General features: G+C 38.2%; 1 protein-coding gene and 1 pseudogene across 3 annotated transcripts in view; one reads left to right on the top strand and one right to left on the bottom strand.

Annotated features, from left to right (window-relative positions):
- SLC24A2 (solute carrier family 24 member 2) overlaps positions 1-16,573 on the bottom strand; it is a 271,203-nt gene that overhangs the window by 102,649 nt on the left and 151,981 nt on the right. For all 3 annotated transcript variants that reach the window (XM_074017385.1, XM_015437107.4, XM_015437108.4), the window contains exon 3: positions 2,076-2,114. In XM_074017385.1, the coding sequence (XP_073873486.1) occupies positions 2,076-2,114 (39 nt within the window). The remainder of the gene's footprint in view (positions 1-2,075; positions 2,115-16,573) is intronic.
- LOC102120417 (transmembrane protein 230 pseudogene) lies at positions 5,247-5,812 on the top strand (annotated as a pseudogene).

Raw genomic sequence — 16,573 nt, 5'->3', positions numbered from 1 at the left:
TAGACACATATACTAAAATACGAACATATAAAAACACTTTCAAAAATAGAAGTTAAGAAGAATACCACAGTAAACGATGAAGGTGCTAATGTTTTCTCCTTGCTTCCCAAAGGCTCGTCTTGCACATCTCCTGGGCTACCTCATCTCTACCCTGGGACTACAGCTCTAACCCAGAAAGCAGCATGGCCTATGTTAAGTGAGATTCAAGAAGCAGAAGCTCTTATCATGAAACCATGAGAACTCTCCTGACTTTGAGGGGGGATCCTTTTGGACAAACTACTAGTTGTGATCCTTTGGCCAAATAAATGGAACTGGTAGGTAAGAAGGAAGAATGAGTATCTAGAGATAAGGTTACCGACATACGCTTTTTCTTCTATCTTCAAAAGCAAACAACCTAAAAACTCCCAAACCCTCTGTATTTTGATGGGTTTTTAACCTAAATAGGAACTGCTGTCTCCCCATGATTGATTTTGTGCTGATCATCACAAGGGAAGACTCTCCGAGGCAGCCAAGCTTTATAGACAGACAGATTTAAGGAGTTGAAAGGTATTGTAATGTAAGGCAGTTAATTTCTTATTGAACTTTCAGTGTAAAAGTTTGACATGTAAATTTTCTGGGGCAGGTAAAAATAAAATACTATTCTCCACTATGTCTTTCGAACTTCTGCATAACAGGGTTTTCCAAAATATTCCATCATACTCTAGACCCACAAGGGGCTTCCCCAAAAGTGTCCTATGAGAGACTCCATGATCAAATACATATTTGATATATATTGAAAAGTGCTATATCCTAGCCAACTCACCTTAGGGTTTCAAACTACACATTAGACCACTAAGTCTAACACTACAGAAATCTGTTTAACTTGATTAACTTGGGCAGTGTTTCCAAACTATTATCCGTAGGATCTTATTTTGTAAAACACTTGTTAACAATCATGGTCCACACAGTTGGAGACAAACATGAAACCCGTAGAAAGTACGAGTAAAATCTCACTATGAGATACCCGAAGAAATCTGGCTCTTTTAGTGTGATTTATTATGACATTCTATTGGAAATCATATTGCCAATTCAACAGGGTTGGAAAAGAACTCAGTGGAGATTACTGGTGTCTCAATGGTGAACCAGATTATGGCTCCTTAATAGAAGAGATTGAGTCTGTGCCTGTGTTCTGGTACTGGATCAGGTGCATTCTATGGGCTGTTAATCAATGTTACATCTTTGCCCTGAGCATTACAGGAGGAAGGACAGGGTCATATGTATCTTTATTACTGTTTTAGCCTTGAAAGTCTTAAACATTTTTAAATGCATTTTGTTGTTAGTTATAGAGGATTCAGATGATTAAATTTCAAAATATTTTAGGAGCAAGCTTAGGAGATCTGAATAAAATGGAAATGTAATCACTGTTTGATGGCTGAACACAAGAATTCTGAAGGTTGTTTCTTTACTATGCTGCAAAATCTGAAATGTGATGTGTTAATTAAACAGGAACTCAGAAATGGTTTATCAATAATAATTTGTCATAACTACTATGGTCCTTATTCTGGGAAACTGGAAGAACTCTGGTGTGGAGATCTTCATTTGAAAAAGATTACATCTAGAGAAGTACTGAAAGCATTCTTTTGTGTATTATGTATATATTAAATATATAGGTCTCATGCAGCATTTCTTTTGATGAGACCAAAATAAATTTCCAATCAGAGTATGTGCATGCAGATACACAAAGAAAACAAATATTGAGCATTAGATCCCACACTACTCCCAAATATTAGTTCAGCATCCCTTGGAATGCAATTTGGAAATATCTCACTCTTCCAACTCCTACAAAAGTTCATACCAAATGGAAGAGAAAATTCAAATTTTGAAACCTAGTCCCAGAAGACATGTGTTCATGAATGCCAGAATTCAGTCATCACTAATTGTGGCACAGAGTAGAAGTACACACCAGGGGTTAGACTATTTAAGTATTCCAAGGGAGAGAGTAATGTGTTGAGCACACAAACCCCTCTTACTCCCAACCCCGCCCCACACTCTCCACAGGCACACAAGCAGGTACAGACAAAGCTACTGCTTCCTACCGGTAGAGTCGGTTCATCCTTGTCTCTGGCTGCAGATGGCTGCATAAGAGAAAAAGGCAAAGACAAAAGACAAAGAAATAAATAAATGAAGAGTCACATATGGCATTTACATTTAATAACAAGCATCAGTATAGGGGAAGAGTTCATTCTTTCTGCTCCTGGGATGAGTTAAGCCAAAACAGTGGACTGAGGATGTATATTTCTAGCCAAAATATAATGGTTTATTTAGGTACATGATTCATTCTCCTGAAAGGTCAAAGTTTAATGGCCGACCCGAATGTCCAGCTATACAAAGCAGTTAAGTCAACTGTGGCCCAGCCATGCAGTGGAATACTATGTGATCATTAAAATGAATGAGGTAATTCACATGTACTGACATGGAAAATATCTACTGATAACTGAAAAAATTAAACATTTATAAATATTTATTGTTTCATTTCATAAAGGAAAATAAATTAATAATACTTTAGTGCATGTAAATAAAAAAATTATGCAAGAATGATACCAAACTGTTATTAGTGGTTGTTACTGGTGGATGGAATTGCAAAGAAATGTCATCTTTTATATGTTTTGGGGGGAGTCAGCATTCATTGCTCCAGGTATTGTGAATAAAATAAAGTTCACAGAAGTTAGGCCACTGAATTAAAGACTAGGATCATCCCACATGGAAATCAGATAACCCATCTTTTCTTCTGCTCCTTCACCTCAAGTTTTCTATTCTAAATAGAAGTCTCTGTCCAGTTGAGAAATGTGGATTAGAACACAAGGGCACATAAAGGCCTGGTAATCTGCTGGGAGCGAACGCAACTCAGACAAGGGGGCAGTGTAATTCTACCCACATGACCCACCTGGACAGCTTTTACTTCCTCAACTCAATAGGAACTCTCCTTCTTCACCAGAACCGGGCACCACCCTGGGATCTTTCCAACGAGATACAGGTGCCTGGTGAATAGTTCCTCATGCTTAGACACCACCTTCGTCACTTCACCTCGACTACAGGTGCAGACAGCAAGAACAAACTGGAACCCTTCCCCCATCTGGCATTCTGGTCCTCCCCAATGGGGTCTGAGCAGATGTCTGTCTTCAGGAATAATCACATACTCGGACGAGAGTAGCCAGATGCAGAGCTGTTTTAAAACTTTCATGTGCTCTAGGCTTTCTGTTTTAGGGTCTTCCACACGTGTCTTGTAAAGATATTAAGATGTCCCCACATCCCATCTAAAATATACAATTCACCTAAAATATACAGTTTTGTGTAAAAAAAAAAAGAAGGGATTCTTATAATTTTGAATTTCAAATTATTTGCTATGTGCCATTCATTTAAGTTAGGATTAGCATGCTCAAAATCTTGCAAAGTGAAAAAATCAAATCTACAATTTGTTTTCATATGTAATGGATTTTTAATAAGGTGAAATTTAATACTTAGTGAGGTGGATGTTAAATATTTTGTGGACATTCAATTAGATGTTCAATAATTTTGATTTCTGTAGACACCTTTTTGGATTCCGGAGTCAATACCAATGTGTTTTTATTCCCCTTCTGGTTCCAAGCATTTTTATGAAGAACTTGCAAGTCTCAGATATAAACAGAAGGGTTCTGCGTTGGTGGTAATTTCTGAGCACAGCCTGTGGGCACCACTAAATTTGCCTTAACCCTCAGGTTGGGGGCCCTCTCTCGGTGACTCCTCTAAAAACGCTAATAGGGAAATGTCCTGATGCCCTAGTTCCCAAGAGCCTGCTTGTGGAACTGGAGTGGACAGGAAACTGGCCTTTGATTCCCCACTTTCCTCTGAAAGGCACTGTATGATCCTGCTTCTCTCTGGCAGGTTCTCTCCTTTTCCTTCCTTCCACATCCGACAGCTCAACAAATGGCCTCACAGTCTGCAGAGCAATCCCCCAGGGAAATCTTCCAGGGCAGCAAGCTCAGCCTTTAGACATACATTGAGATTAACCGTCAGAGCATGCCTGGTCAGTTAGCAAATTTACACCTTGTGGCTAAATGGGAGACCAATAATTATGAGCTGGAATTGATACCACGGTGATAACACAGAACATGAAGGAATAGGATGAAAGTGGGGAGAGAAAAAGGTGGGCTTTATAAGGGCAGAAATGTCACCAGCTGAGAGTTTGAATTTTAAAAAGTATATCTCAATACATTATTTAAGGAAGGAAAAAAAATCCAAACCTGTCTTTTGGTCTGAAAAGAAGAAAAAAATATCTACTCTATTGACTTCGTTTTTCTCTCACAGCAAGGAAGATCATAAAACATAAAAGGTGGAAGGAAAATGCCTAGTACATAGATTCTATAGAGAAAAAACTGAGTGCAGAGACAGGCCTGAAATTCTTTACAAAATGTCCCACTGTTTAATGTCTGCAGTTGACATCATTCGTTTTCTTTCAAGTGTAATCTGCAGACATGAATATACATCAGGGTATAACATGTAAATTTAGGTATACACACAAATGGCAGCAGAGGCCATTAAAACACCCCTCTACTTTCCTTTTATGTAGCCCTGTTGCAAAAGAGATAAGAAGCGTGACATATGATGGTAATTGCCCATTTCTAGGGGCTCACCCACATCTACTGATAATTCGAGGTTCACCTGACTTAGCCTTGCTCTAATTGCATCTTGAAGCAGCCTCACAGTCCTGGCAATATGCAGCTGATTATGTTACAAATTCAGTTTTAAAGGGGTTTAATTACACGGGAAGTAACTAGTGAAGGTGACAAAGAAATGATTTTAATATGTATAGCCAGTGGGTTTTGGGTTGGCCTAGTGTTGTGAATTTATTTTCAGGGCCATTAAATACATGGCAAGTTTATTCTAACCCATGGGATGTTACAGAAGACAACTTCTTCAAAAGAAGAGTAACGTGACTTTAAGGATTAATCTTGGCATTCTTATGATGCATTTTGCTTTTTAACCCCCTTAATTTTAAACACACCAAAATACCACTCATTTGGGCTGTATTAATATGAAAGCCCAATTCCTAGTGGTCAGCATGCTATGGATTGGCTTAACAAATTCCTATAAACAAATTTAATGAATACATTGAAATAAATTTCCTATAGCTGTAGAAAAAAATATGTTAAGCCAATCCATAGCACACCCACAGCAGTTCTTCAAGGATTGTTTAAAAGAATAAACTGGGCACTTAAGCGGGCTGTGCCATGCGACCTCGGGCACTGCCAACCGTGGGTGAGCTCTGGGTGTGTGGGCGGCCTGGTGCGGCGCTCTGCTGTGTCAACGTGTTATGATGCTGTCCCAAACCAACCTGGCTACTGGAATCCCCAGGAGTAAAGTGAAATATTCAAGGCTCTCCAGCACAGAGGATGGCTACATTGACCTTCAGTTTAAGAAAACTCCTCCTAAGATCCCTTATAAGACCATCGCACTTGCCACTGTGCTGTTTTTGATTGGCGCCTTTCTCATTATTGTAGGCTCCCTCCAGCTGTCAGGCCACATCAGCAAAGAGGGGGCAGACCAGCCGTTCCAGTCCTGATCCTTGGCATTCTGGTGTTCCTACCCAGATTTTACCACCTGCACATCACTTACTACGCATCCAAAGGCTACCGTGGTTACTCCTATGATGACATTCCAGACTTTGATGACTAGCACCCACCTAATAGCTGAGGAGAAGAGTCACAGTGGAACTGTCCCAGCTTTAAGATACCTAGCAGAAACTATAGCTAAGGATTAAGGAATTCTGCAGCTTGCAGATGTTTAAGAAAATAATGGCTAGATTTTACGGGTCCTTCCCAAAGATGTTAACTGAACCTGCAGTAGCTAATTAGGACATGCTCTGTTTTTCATCCCTTGGCCCTGGCAAGAGCTCCTGACAAGTTTTTCCACAGGAATATGTATCATGGAAGAATAGAGGTTATTCTGTAATGGAAAAGTGTTGCCTGCCATCACCCTCTGTAGAGCTGAGCATTTCTTTTAAATAGTCTTCATTGCCAATTTGTTCTTGTAGCAAATGGAAGAATGTAATATGGCTAATTTCTTATTACTAAGTAATTTATTTTAAAAATATCTGAGTATATTATCCTCTACACTTATCCCTACCTTCATGTTCCAGTGGAAGGCTTTAGTAAAATCAAAGATCAGTGAGTTCATCTGTAATGTTTTTTTACTTGCTTTCTTATTGACAGCAACCAGGAATTTTTTTATCCTGTGGAGTAACTTTTCAAAATGTAAATACTTTCTCTGTTTAACAGCCCTTGGCCCATTCTGATCCAGTTCACGAGTAGATTGGACAGCATACAATTTGGATCATTTTGTCCCTAGTAAATCAAATGTTCTGTAGATTATTCCTTTAATGGCTGGACTTTTGACTGTTTCCTAATGAAACACGTAGATAAGTGGTTATCATTTAGAGTTTATAAACCTATTGCTAGCACCTTGTATTATGCCATCATTCTGCTCATGATTCCAAGGATCAGCCTGGATGCCTACAGGACTAGATCGCCTTAGTTTGATTCTATTTTTTAGCTTGCAAAAAGTGACTTATATTTCAGAGAAATTAAAATGTTGAAATCCAAAAAAAAAAAAAAATTAATAAACTGCATCCTGAAGATCTCAGGTCAGGGTTTTGGTGTGCCAACGCAGACTCCCGTCTCCATTCATGAAAGCAAGACTTTTGTCAGGCCATTCTCTACTTACAAGAAAATATTCTGTAATTCAAACCTTTATTCAATTAAACTGGCCCCCTTCGCAATGACTCAAATTAGTCATATGGTGATTGCACTTAAATTGAGCAACTGAAAGATGTCTTTAATCTCTATTATCCTTCCTGGTGGAAATTCCTTTTTTTTTTTTTCTTTGAGATGGGGTTTTGCTCTTGTTGCCCAGGTTGGAGTGCAATGGCATGATCTCAGCTCACTGCAACTCCGCCTCCTGGGTTCAAACAATTCTCCTGCCTCAGCCTCCTAAGTAGCTGGGATTATAGGCGCACACCACCACGTGCAGCTAATTTTTGTATTCTTAGTAGAGACAGCGTTTCACTATGTTGGCCAGGCTGGTCTTGGACTCCCGATCTCAGGTTATTCACCTGCCTTGGCCTCCCAAAGTGCTGGGATTACAGGAGTGAACCACCGTGCCCTGCCAGAAATCCCATTTCTATACAGGAATTTTGCTACTTATTTGATAGGTGTTTTGAAATTGTCCATTTATGCTTCCACCCCAGATAATAAAATGCATAGCCCATTTAGATAGTATTTTGACGCTATAAATCAGTCCAGCGTCCTTAAATCTTCTTTCTTCCTTTGATCCTTGAAAGCCAGAAATGATTTTGCTGACTATAAAGTGTAGTTTTGATGGAACTTTGTATATAGCCTTTCACCACATACAGGCCCCCAGTCCCACTTCACACACATAAAAATTAGGCCAATACTGTAGTCCAGTTGCCTCAGTGCCACTCAGTAACAGGATACTAACAAGTCCATGGTTCACTCTGGTAATTATCTACTTACAAATCACATGATCAAATGGGTCACCATGAAGACTTCATAGGCCAAAATACAAGTGTGTAAACTAAGGGATGCTTTTTTTTTGGTCAATGATGTGGCATCAGATATAGGGGAACAATAAGGAATTTGTTGCAAAAGCTAAGTAACAGCCATAAACTTCCACCACTTTAACATTCCACCAAGTCCTGTAAAATGTGCCTACAATGGGTTATGCCAAGGACCTGGAAGCATTATAAAGTCTATAGAAATAAACTTAAACATATAATTATTTTGTCAAAAATATAATTGGAAACAAATATGCCCATGATTAAAATATGAATCCAATATTCCAATGGACATGAATTTTAATGTCTTAGAATTCAGAAAGATTTGGTGAGGAATGATTTGAATGACTGATTTTCATTTAAAAAATTAATATGAAAGTGTAAAATGATGTTTCCTTTTTCTTTCAATACACCATGGTAATAAATAAAAACATTCAAAATGTCTCTCCTTGTTAAAGATGAATAAACTTCAAAGCCTATTGAAAGACTAGATACAAGGTGCAAAGGCCTTAGATCTGCAATGTAAAAGGAAAGGCACCCTACCACCTCTTAGTCAGATGGAAACTCATCTCTTCCTCCCACCTTTTACCGTGTCTTAACATATTCCCTAAAACATTAAGAGAGGGGAGATTAAATCAATTCCTAGAGAAAGGAAGAAATATTTAAATTCAAATTACTTTGACTGGTTGCTGGGTGATTATCCCACAATCATGGCGCTTCTGCAAAGAAGGAATCTCAGAGAACAATGAAGTACTGACGAGGACAGCCCAGGGTGCAGGAGTACCCACTTTACAATCCAGTTTAAAGAAATACACTGGGATGGACAGAAGGGGTAGAAATGATCTAAGAAAGAAGTGTGGTAATGAAAGCTCACATTTTGGAAGCAAAGCCTTTTGATGATTTGTTTGAATAATCTTCATGATCATGAAATATTTGAGATAGTAGAAAAAAGTTTGAGAAGAATAGGTATCTTCACCAATATGGAAGGAGTAGAAGATAAACTGTTTAGAGACACTTAAAGAACAATTTGGAATATGGAATACTCAGTAAGGCAAGGGGGCCAGGGTGACTTCACGAAGCAGAATTTAACTGATAAGTTAAATCTACACAATTGTAATCGGAATCTCCAAAATTTCTTGATCATATACCATTATCAGATAGAGTCTTGCTCTGTTGTTGCCCAGGCTGGAGTGCAGTGGTGTGACCATAGCTCCCTGCAACCTCAAACTCCTGGGCTCAAGCAATCCTCCTGCCTCAGCCTCCCAAGTAGTTGGGACTATAGGAAAGCACTATGATGCCCAGATAATTATGAAAGAAAAAAAATTTTTTTAGAGGCCAAGATCTTGCTATATTGCCCAGACTGGTCTCGAACTCCTAGCCTCAAGTGTTCCTCCCACCTGAGCCTCCCAAAGTGCTGAGATTATAGGTGTGAGCCACTGTTCCCAGACTATCTACTTATGTATCTGTGTGCTACTGTCAACCATTATATAAACATGGACTAATTTCTTCCCTCTTTTAAAAAAGATAACAAATAGAAGTCTTAATATTTTTTTTTTGCATCCCAAATAATTATCTTGTGCACCCCACTGGAACATTAGCACAAACTTTTAAAAATGAATTCTTTCAATGCCTCTCACAGAATTGATATGCTATATGGAATGTATTAATATATTTTACCCAACCTCTTCAGTTAACCTCTCTAATCCTGGAAGTTGTAAGATCCTTGAGGACAGGATTCACCTCTGTGCCTTCCATGGTCCCTAACTGTGGCTACTTAAAATGCAATTAAGAGGCCTGGGTGAGTGAGAGCACCCAGGCAGAACAGAACTGTGTGCTTCTGTGTCAGTTACCAGAGCTCCTCAGCTGCTTGTGCCACTGGGTAAATTAATAGTAATGGTGATTATTTAAGTCTACCTCTTAAAGGACTAATTAATCTTTCTTATTAAGTACGTACATAGAAGACGGTAATCCTTATCTTACAAATGGAGAAAGAGAGGCAAGAAGGGCCTCAGGCTATTTCTGTACTTAGGATACTAAGCACCAGTGTTAATTCATTTAATTTAGGAATTAACAACCCAACTACCACTGCTATCTCTTGCCTTCCCCTGAAAAATCCAGATGTTCTTAATTTACTTTGTTGTACCATTTTAGTAATTCTCACAATTGCTAATGAACAATTTTGATACGCCAATCAAACACAATCTGCTAGTGGTGTTCTGGCATTAGTCACACAAATTTCCTTTGACTAGTAAAGAACGCAATATGCATTCATCTATTAAGTCTTGGTTGCCTTACTTCTTTTAAGGAACGTGCCTAAGACAGAAGGTGTTCAACCATTTTGCTTCCCTAAGCCACACTGGAAGAAGAACTATCTTAGGCCACACATAAAATACACTAATACTAACGACAGCTGATGAACTAAAACAAACAAACAAAAAACTCAAATGTTTTAAGAAAGTTTAAGAATTTGTGTTGGACTACATTCAAAGCTGTCCTGGGCCACTTGTGCCCTGCGAGCTGTGGGTTGGGCAAGCCTGGAAGATGTGATTTTTTGAAAAGGTCCATCAAATGCTGATGTGGAACAAACTACAGAATACTATGTAGCAAATGAGGCAGATTTCAGTAATAATGTGTGCCAAGTGTTATATATATATAATATCTCATCGAATCCTCACAATTATAGGTATTATAAACACATACTCCCCCTTTTAACACAGGAGGACCCTGAGGCTGATGGAGTTGAGACAATTTGTCCAAGGCCACATAGCCAGCAAGTGGCAGAGCTAAGATACGAACTCAGACGGTTGGGCTCCAGAGCCTTCCTAAGTGTTGGGGAAATGAGAAAGTGGCATTTTCCTTGCAGTGACCTGTGAGGAAGCTGCAGATAACACAACTTCAAATATAGTAAAAAACAGTTCACGTACATTAAGAACTGTTTATGAGCTCTGACTTCCAATGGAGGTGAGAAAATAGTGGCAAGTGATTGTTGTGAATTTAGAATGAAAGCTTTTATTTGTGTTCATTTTGTACAAAAAACTAGTATCTGGGAGTAGAGAAAGTTACAGAGGCTATTTTGTCTCTTCCAGCATCATTAGTTAGACTCAGTTACTATTGTCATGATTTACTATTATTATTTCTGTCTCTTGAAGGTCACAGAGACACTTTTTATGCCTTCAGAACGGCACAGATTTAAGTAAAACTGCAAATGAGTTGCTCCATATATCAAGTTGACTTGTATTAAGGAGTCGATAGCTCAGTAATAGGTGGGGGAAAAAAGGGGCCCCCTGGTGGTCCCCGTTATCATTGCGGTCATGATACATTATTCTATATTTAGTTTATTTGGAAGTTCGGGTGGGCTCAGTCTTTATTTCTGACACTTCAAGGAACTAGTGCTATTTCTTTGTTTCAGGGAAAGAACAAGCTCAAAAAAAGAAAATAATCACTCTTGGTATTTAAAGCTTCAGTGAGACAGTGTGAATGGAAAGTTTTGAATAAAGAAAATTCATTCATTCATTTAACAGTAATTATTTGATAATATTTATTGCACACTTATATATGGCAAAGGATTCTTTTAGGTTCCTAGGATTTAGGTGTGGCCCAAACTTGACAAAAATATCTGTCCTTATGGAACCTGTATTTCAGAATAAATATGTTATATCATTAAATTAACTAGATAGAAAGGGTAGGTACTCATTATTTGATCACTTAAAATTAAGTGTTACACTTAAGAATATACTTAAGAGGATTACCTGTGGCCTAATCATTACTTTTGTAATCACACTTTATCACACATTTATTAATTCTAGATTTAGCATCTATTCTTGTTTGGAGAGAAGCTGGCAAAGAATATAAAAGTATAAAGAACAAGCTTGTGTCTATAAAATTATAAACAACACATACATTAATAGAATTCATTGAGCAAAGGGCATTAGATATTTAAAATGCATTTTAAAACTGATATAATTGAAGGTGTAATTTAATTTTAGATAATATTAACAGTAAGAATTCTTTTTTGCTAATCTTTTATTTTAAAAAAAGACGAGATTTTTAAAAAAGAAACCCTGAATCTCAAAGAGAACAAAACCCTCAATTTGAATGTAATACAGTGATTTTGATATATATAACTTTTCATATTTACAGATTTCTAGCTACAAACTGTGCACTCATTAATATAGCAGATTAATTCTTCACCACGTTTAACTTCTAATCTCAGAAATTTCAATGATACTATATCAGTACCTGACTCCAAAAGGACTCTGGCACAATTTCCATGTAGGCAGAAAAATACAGACGCCAGATTTGCTGAATTTAGCTTTGGAATTTCCAGGAAGCAAAACATCATATAAACCCAATTTAAATATTTAATGATATAAATGCAAACCTAAGTAAACTTGGGGAAAAATAAAGGGCACAAATATCAAGCATATAACATTTTCCGTTGAAAATGCACTGATAATGAGAACCAGGCTCACTCCTTGATCGCTCTTTTTTCTCAAGAGAGGCCAAGAGGAAGCTAAATTCATTCATGTCACGAAGATGAGTTATAAAAGTGGAACGCAGCAAGTTCGTTTCAAGCACTGCCTGGCTACTTCCACATTCCATTCCCACTGTGTGTCCCCTCCTCCCCACTTCCTCCCTTGTTCATTCTTTTGTATTATTTGTCTCATCTTTATCTTTTTCACTATTGAGCACTCTTCTGAGGGCAGAGACCATGTCTATTCATTTGATATTATTCCACAGTACCTAGCATAGTGGTGCTTGATGCTCAGTAAATGCATGTTTAATAATAAATAAGTTAAATCAGATCTTATATATTTTTAATGAGCCCATATGCTCATCCATAATGAGACTGGAGGTAAATAGCTTCTTCTCAGTCCAACACTGAATTGTCTCACTTTCCTCTTGGCATTTGATACTGCCAGTGACCCACTGCTTCTTGAATCAGTCTCCTCCCAGGTATCTGGGATGTGTGCTCTGACCAGGCTACTGTTTCCTCATTCCTGTGGAAATGCAACAATATCAAACCCCCCCTCTTTGAACTCCTGTGTTACTTAAAGTCATCATTTCACAATGCTCCCGATTGCTTGTGTTTGCCATTTTGCCTGCTTCGTTGGACTTGTAAGCTCCTTGAGTGAGGGGGTTTCACATATTATACATCTTTATACTTCCTATTTTGCCCACCAGTGTGCTGCCACCCCACAGATGCTCTGCAAATACAGAAGTTTTGATTGCTGATTACAAGTGGTGAGACTAGAGCTTTGAAAGGAAGAAGGATTCTCAAACATGCAGGAAACTCACCAAGAGGCACAAAAGAATTGAGGTGACTGGGTCCTGTGTTGGGGCCTACAGCAGGGTCAGCGGAAACTATTTGACTAATACAGAGTGGGTGGCGTCATTAAAAAATTCTCTGGCTTCGTCCCTGGGACCCTGTGCCCAGACACTGTTGTATCGGTCCTTTAACCTGAGAGAGCCAGTCTTTCTTTTGGTGGTCCAATCGGCCCTGTACTACTAATGGCTGAGGTGAGTGCAGTAGGGGTCCTCTGTTTCAGCTGGTGAAAGGGTTGAATGGATTAGGCCCACCATGCAGTGAAGTGGAGAACGTGGCAGGAAGAAACAGTTCCACTGGGTGTTGACCATGATACACCTGGCCACCCTGGAAGACAGAGTACATGGTAAGGACTAGGAGTCCCATTAGTGGGGCTTGACATGAGGACAGTTACCTTCTCAATTGTCCCTGGGGTTGATGCAGTTTAGGGTAGAGTGAGTCAAATTAAAATTCAAACTTACCCTCAACATCTCAGCTCACTCCCTTCACCCCATCTGCCATCCTTTGCTCTCACAGGGAGTCCAGGCAAATTGTCATTTTATCTGTGCTCAGCTGGGATATTACCATGTTATTCCCTCTTGCTCCATTTGCCAAATATCCTCCTTCATGGCATTTAAAAAATCACCCATTCATTCTTCATCACATGTTTAATGAGCATCTTATATGTGCTATGTTTTTCTAGATGCAGGGATAAAACAGTGACCAAAATAGCCCAAATCCTTGCTTTCACGGAGTGTATATTCTAACCTGAATCTCATTTCCAAGACACATTCTTCCAATTAAGTAGCAACAGCAGCAGTTAATATATAAAATCTTTGCTGACCTTTATCGAGCACTAACTACAGTTGAAATACTGGGCTAAATGCTCATTCATAATCCCAGGTGGGATTATGGCAGGTATTATTAGGAAACATTTTAAATAACTTTTTATTTGGAAATAATTATAGATTCACAGGTAGTTGTAAAAAAATGTATAGAGTGGTCCCATACACCCTTTACCTAACCTCCTCCAGTGATAACATCTTGCACAACTATAGTACAATATTAAAACTAGGAAGTTGCCATTGGTACAGTCTATGGAACTCATTCAGATTTCACCAGTTATATGTGCACCTATTTGTGCTTGTGCATAGTGTGTGTGTAGTTCTAAGAAGTTTAATTATATGTGTAGCTTCATGTAACCACCACTGCAATCAAGATAATTAACTATAACATCATCACAAGACTCTCTTGTGCCACCCCTGTCTACACCCATTCCCACCCCTGCCTGCTAATCCCTGGTAACTACTAATCTGTTACTAATTTCTATAATTTCATAAATGTTACATAAATGGAAAAATGTCATATGTATACTTTTCAGGTTTGCTTTTTCCATTTAGTATAATTTCCTTAGGGTCTAAGTTATTGTATGTATCAACAGTTTGTTCCCTTTTATTTAGTAATATTTCAAGGTATGGCTGTACCATAGTTTAATGACCTGCATGCTGAAAGGCATTTGGATAGTTTACCGTTTTGGGCTATTGTCACGAAAGCTGCTATGAATATTCATGTACAAGTTTCTGTGTAAACATGTCCAATTTTATATGCCCAAGAGTACAATTGCTGGATCATACAGTAAGACCATGTTTTGTTTTAAAAAACTGCCCAACTATTTTCCAGAGCGCTATAGCATTTTACATTCTTCTCAGCAATGTGTGCATGATGAAGTGTTTCTGCTTTCTAGTAGCATTTGATATTATCACCATTTTGAAATTTTATTCATTCTAAAGGTGCAGTGATATCTCATTGTGGTATCATAGATGTTTATTTTCATTTTTATTTTTGTAAAGACAGCATCTCACTATGTTGCCCAGGCTGGTCTTGAACTCCTGGGCTCAAGTAATGCTCCCACCTCAGCCTACTGAATAGCTGGGGTTACAGGTGATCAACTTTATTGTAGTATTAGCATGAATTTCTGTAATGGCTTATAATGTTGAACATCTTTTCGTGTGCTTATTTGCCATTTGTGTATCTCTTCAGTGAAATGTTTGTGTATGTATTTTTCCATTTTCTAATTGGATTGTTTGCTTCTTTAATGTTACATTTTGTGAGTTCCTTGTATATTCTAGATATAAGTCCTTTGTCAGATATGTGGTCTGCAAATATTTTCCCCCTTCTTTAATGTGTACTTTCACTCTCTAAAAATGGTTTTTGACAGAGCAAAAGTTTTTAATTTTGATGAGGTTAAACTTCATCAAATTTTCCTTTTATGGATCAGTTTTAGGTAGCAAGTCTAAGAACTCCTGTAATAGTGAAGAACTTAGTGAACTTAGTGAACACTCCTAGTGTTCCGTGTTGAAGATTTTCTAATTTTTTTCCTAGATGTTTTATAATTGTATGTCAAGGTCCATTTTTTGCCTATGGCTTTTCCATTGGTATTATGCCATATATTTATCTGTACCTCAATGGATGCAAATATACCCATTTTAAAGATCGGGGTAAAAGGCTGAGTGAGGTTAACTAACTCGCCCACAGTAATACAGGTAGTATGAGGTACTGGGACTGAAATGCAGGCAACCTAACTTGAAACCACAGCCTCTTTTTTTTTTTTTTTTTTTTTGAGACAGAGTTTTGCTCTTGTTGCCCAGGCTGGAGTGCAATGGTGCAATTTCAGCTCACCACAATCTCCACCTCCTGGGTTCAAGCAATTCTCCTGCTTCAGCCTCCTGAGTAGCTGGGATTACAGGCATGTGCCACTATGCCAGGCTGATTTTGTATTTTTAGTAGAGATGGGGTTTCTCCATGTTGGTCATGGCTGGTCTCAAACTCCCGACCTCAGGTGATCCGCCCACCTCAGCCTCCCAAAGTGTTGGGGTTACAAGTGTGAGCCACTGCACCCGGCCAAAACCACAGCCTCTTAATGACTTTATTTGCCTGCTCTAAGGCATATATCTCTCTTTGCATTCCCCAAGTAAACATAAAACACACTGAATTCACCCTCTATGTGGGACAGAACAAAATGTATTCAGAAAATAGAAGTCATCTAATCTTTATGGAACTATTTAGGGAAACCTGGAGCTTTAATCATTAGCATTGCTTTGAACAAAACTACATGATTTAAAAAATAAATGATTATTTTCAATGTCATGCATCTTTCTAATCTTGTTAATACAAGAGTTATCTAATCTTACAAAGTATAAGATACAAAAATAGAGATGAAATTGAGATCTACCATTAAGTAAGGTTACCACCCAATTTTTGCTGATGAAGTAGTAATGGATTGATGATGCTGGAGATTTACCCTTAAAATAAAAATTCTGGTTCCAGATAGTAGCTGTGGTCTCCTAGGACATATCTTATCTGTTATCTGTCAATAGAGCAACGGAAATTGTGCACTATTGAAAACAGATGTAGCCTCACAGTCAGGGAGATGGAAAAGATGTGCTCTGGAAGTCCTCATTGCATTACTGTCAAATGAAGCCAGGAGGTACTGATATTATATATTATAGTCAGCACCAACTTCTTGGCCAAATGTTCAGCACTATTTTCATTGTTGGAATTAAAAATCTGTTCTAGAATTAGGGGAAAAATGACATGAGCAATATCCCATTAAAAAGGTTTTTTTTCTTAGTTACTGCTGGCTCTGAAATTTTGGCTTTAGCCAATAGAAACTTCTCAAG

Source organism: Macaca fascicularis, chromosome 15, assembly GCF_037993035.2.
Source record: "Macaca fascicularis isolate 582-1 chromosome 15, T2T-MFA8v1.1".
NCBI classification, from domain to species: Eukaryota; Metazoa; Chordata; class Mammalia; order Primates; family Cercopithecidae; genus Macaca; species Macaca fascicularis.
The sequence above is the reverse complement of the archived record's forward strand: the minus strand, read 5'-3'. Positions and strand labels throughout refer to the sequence as shown.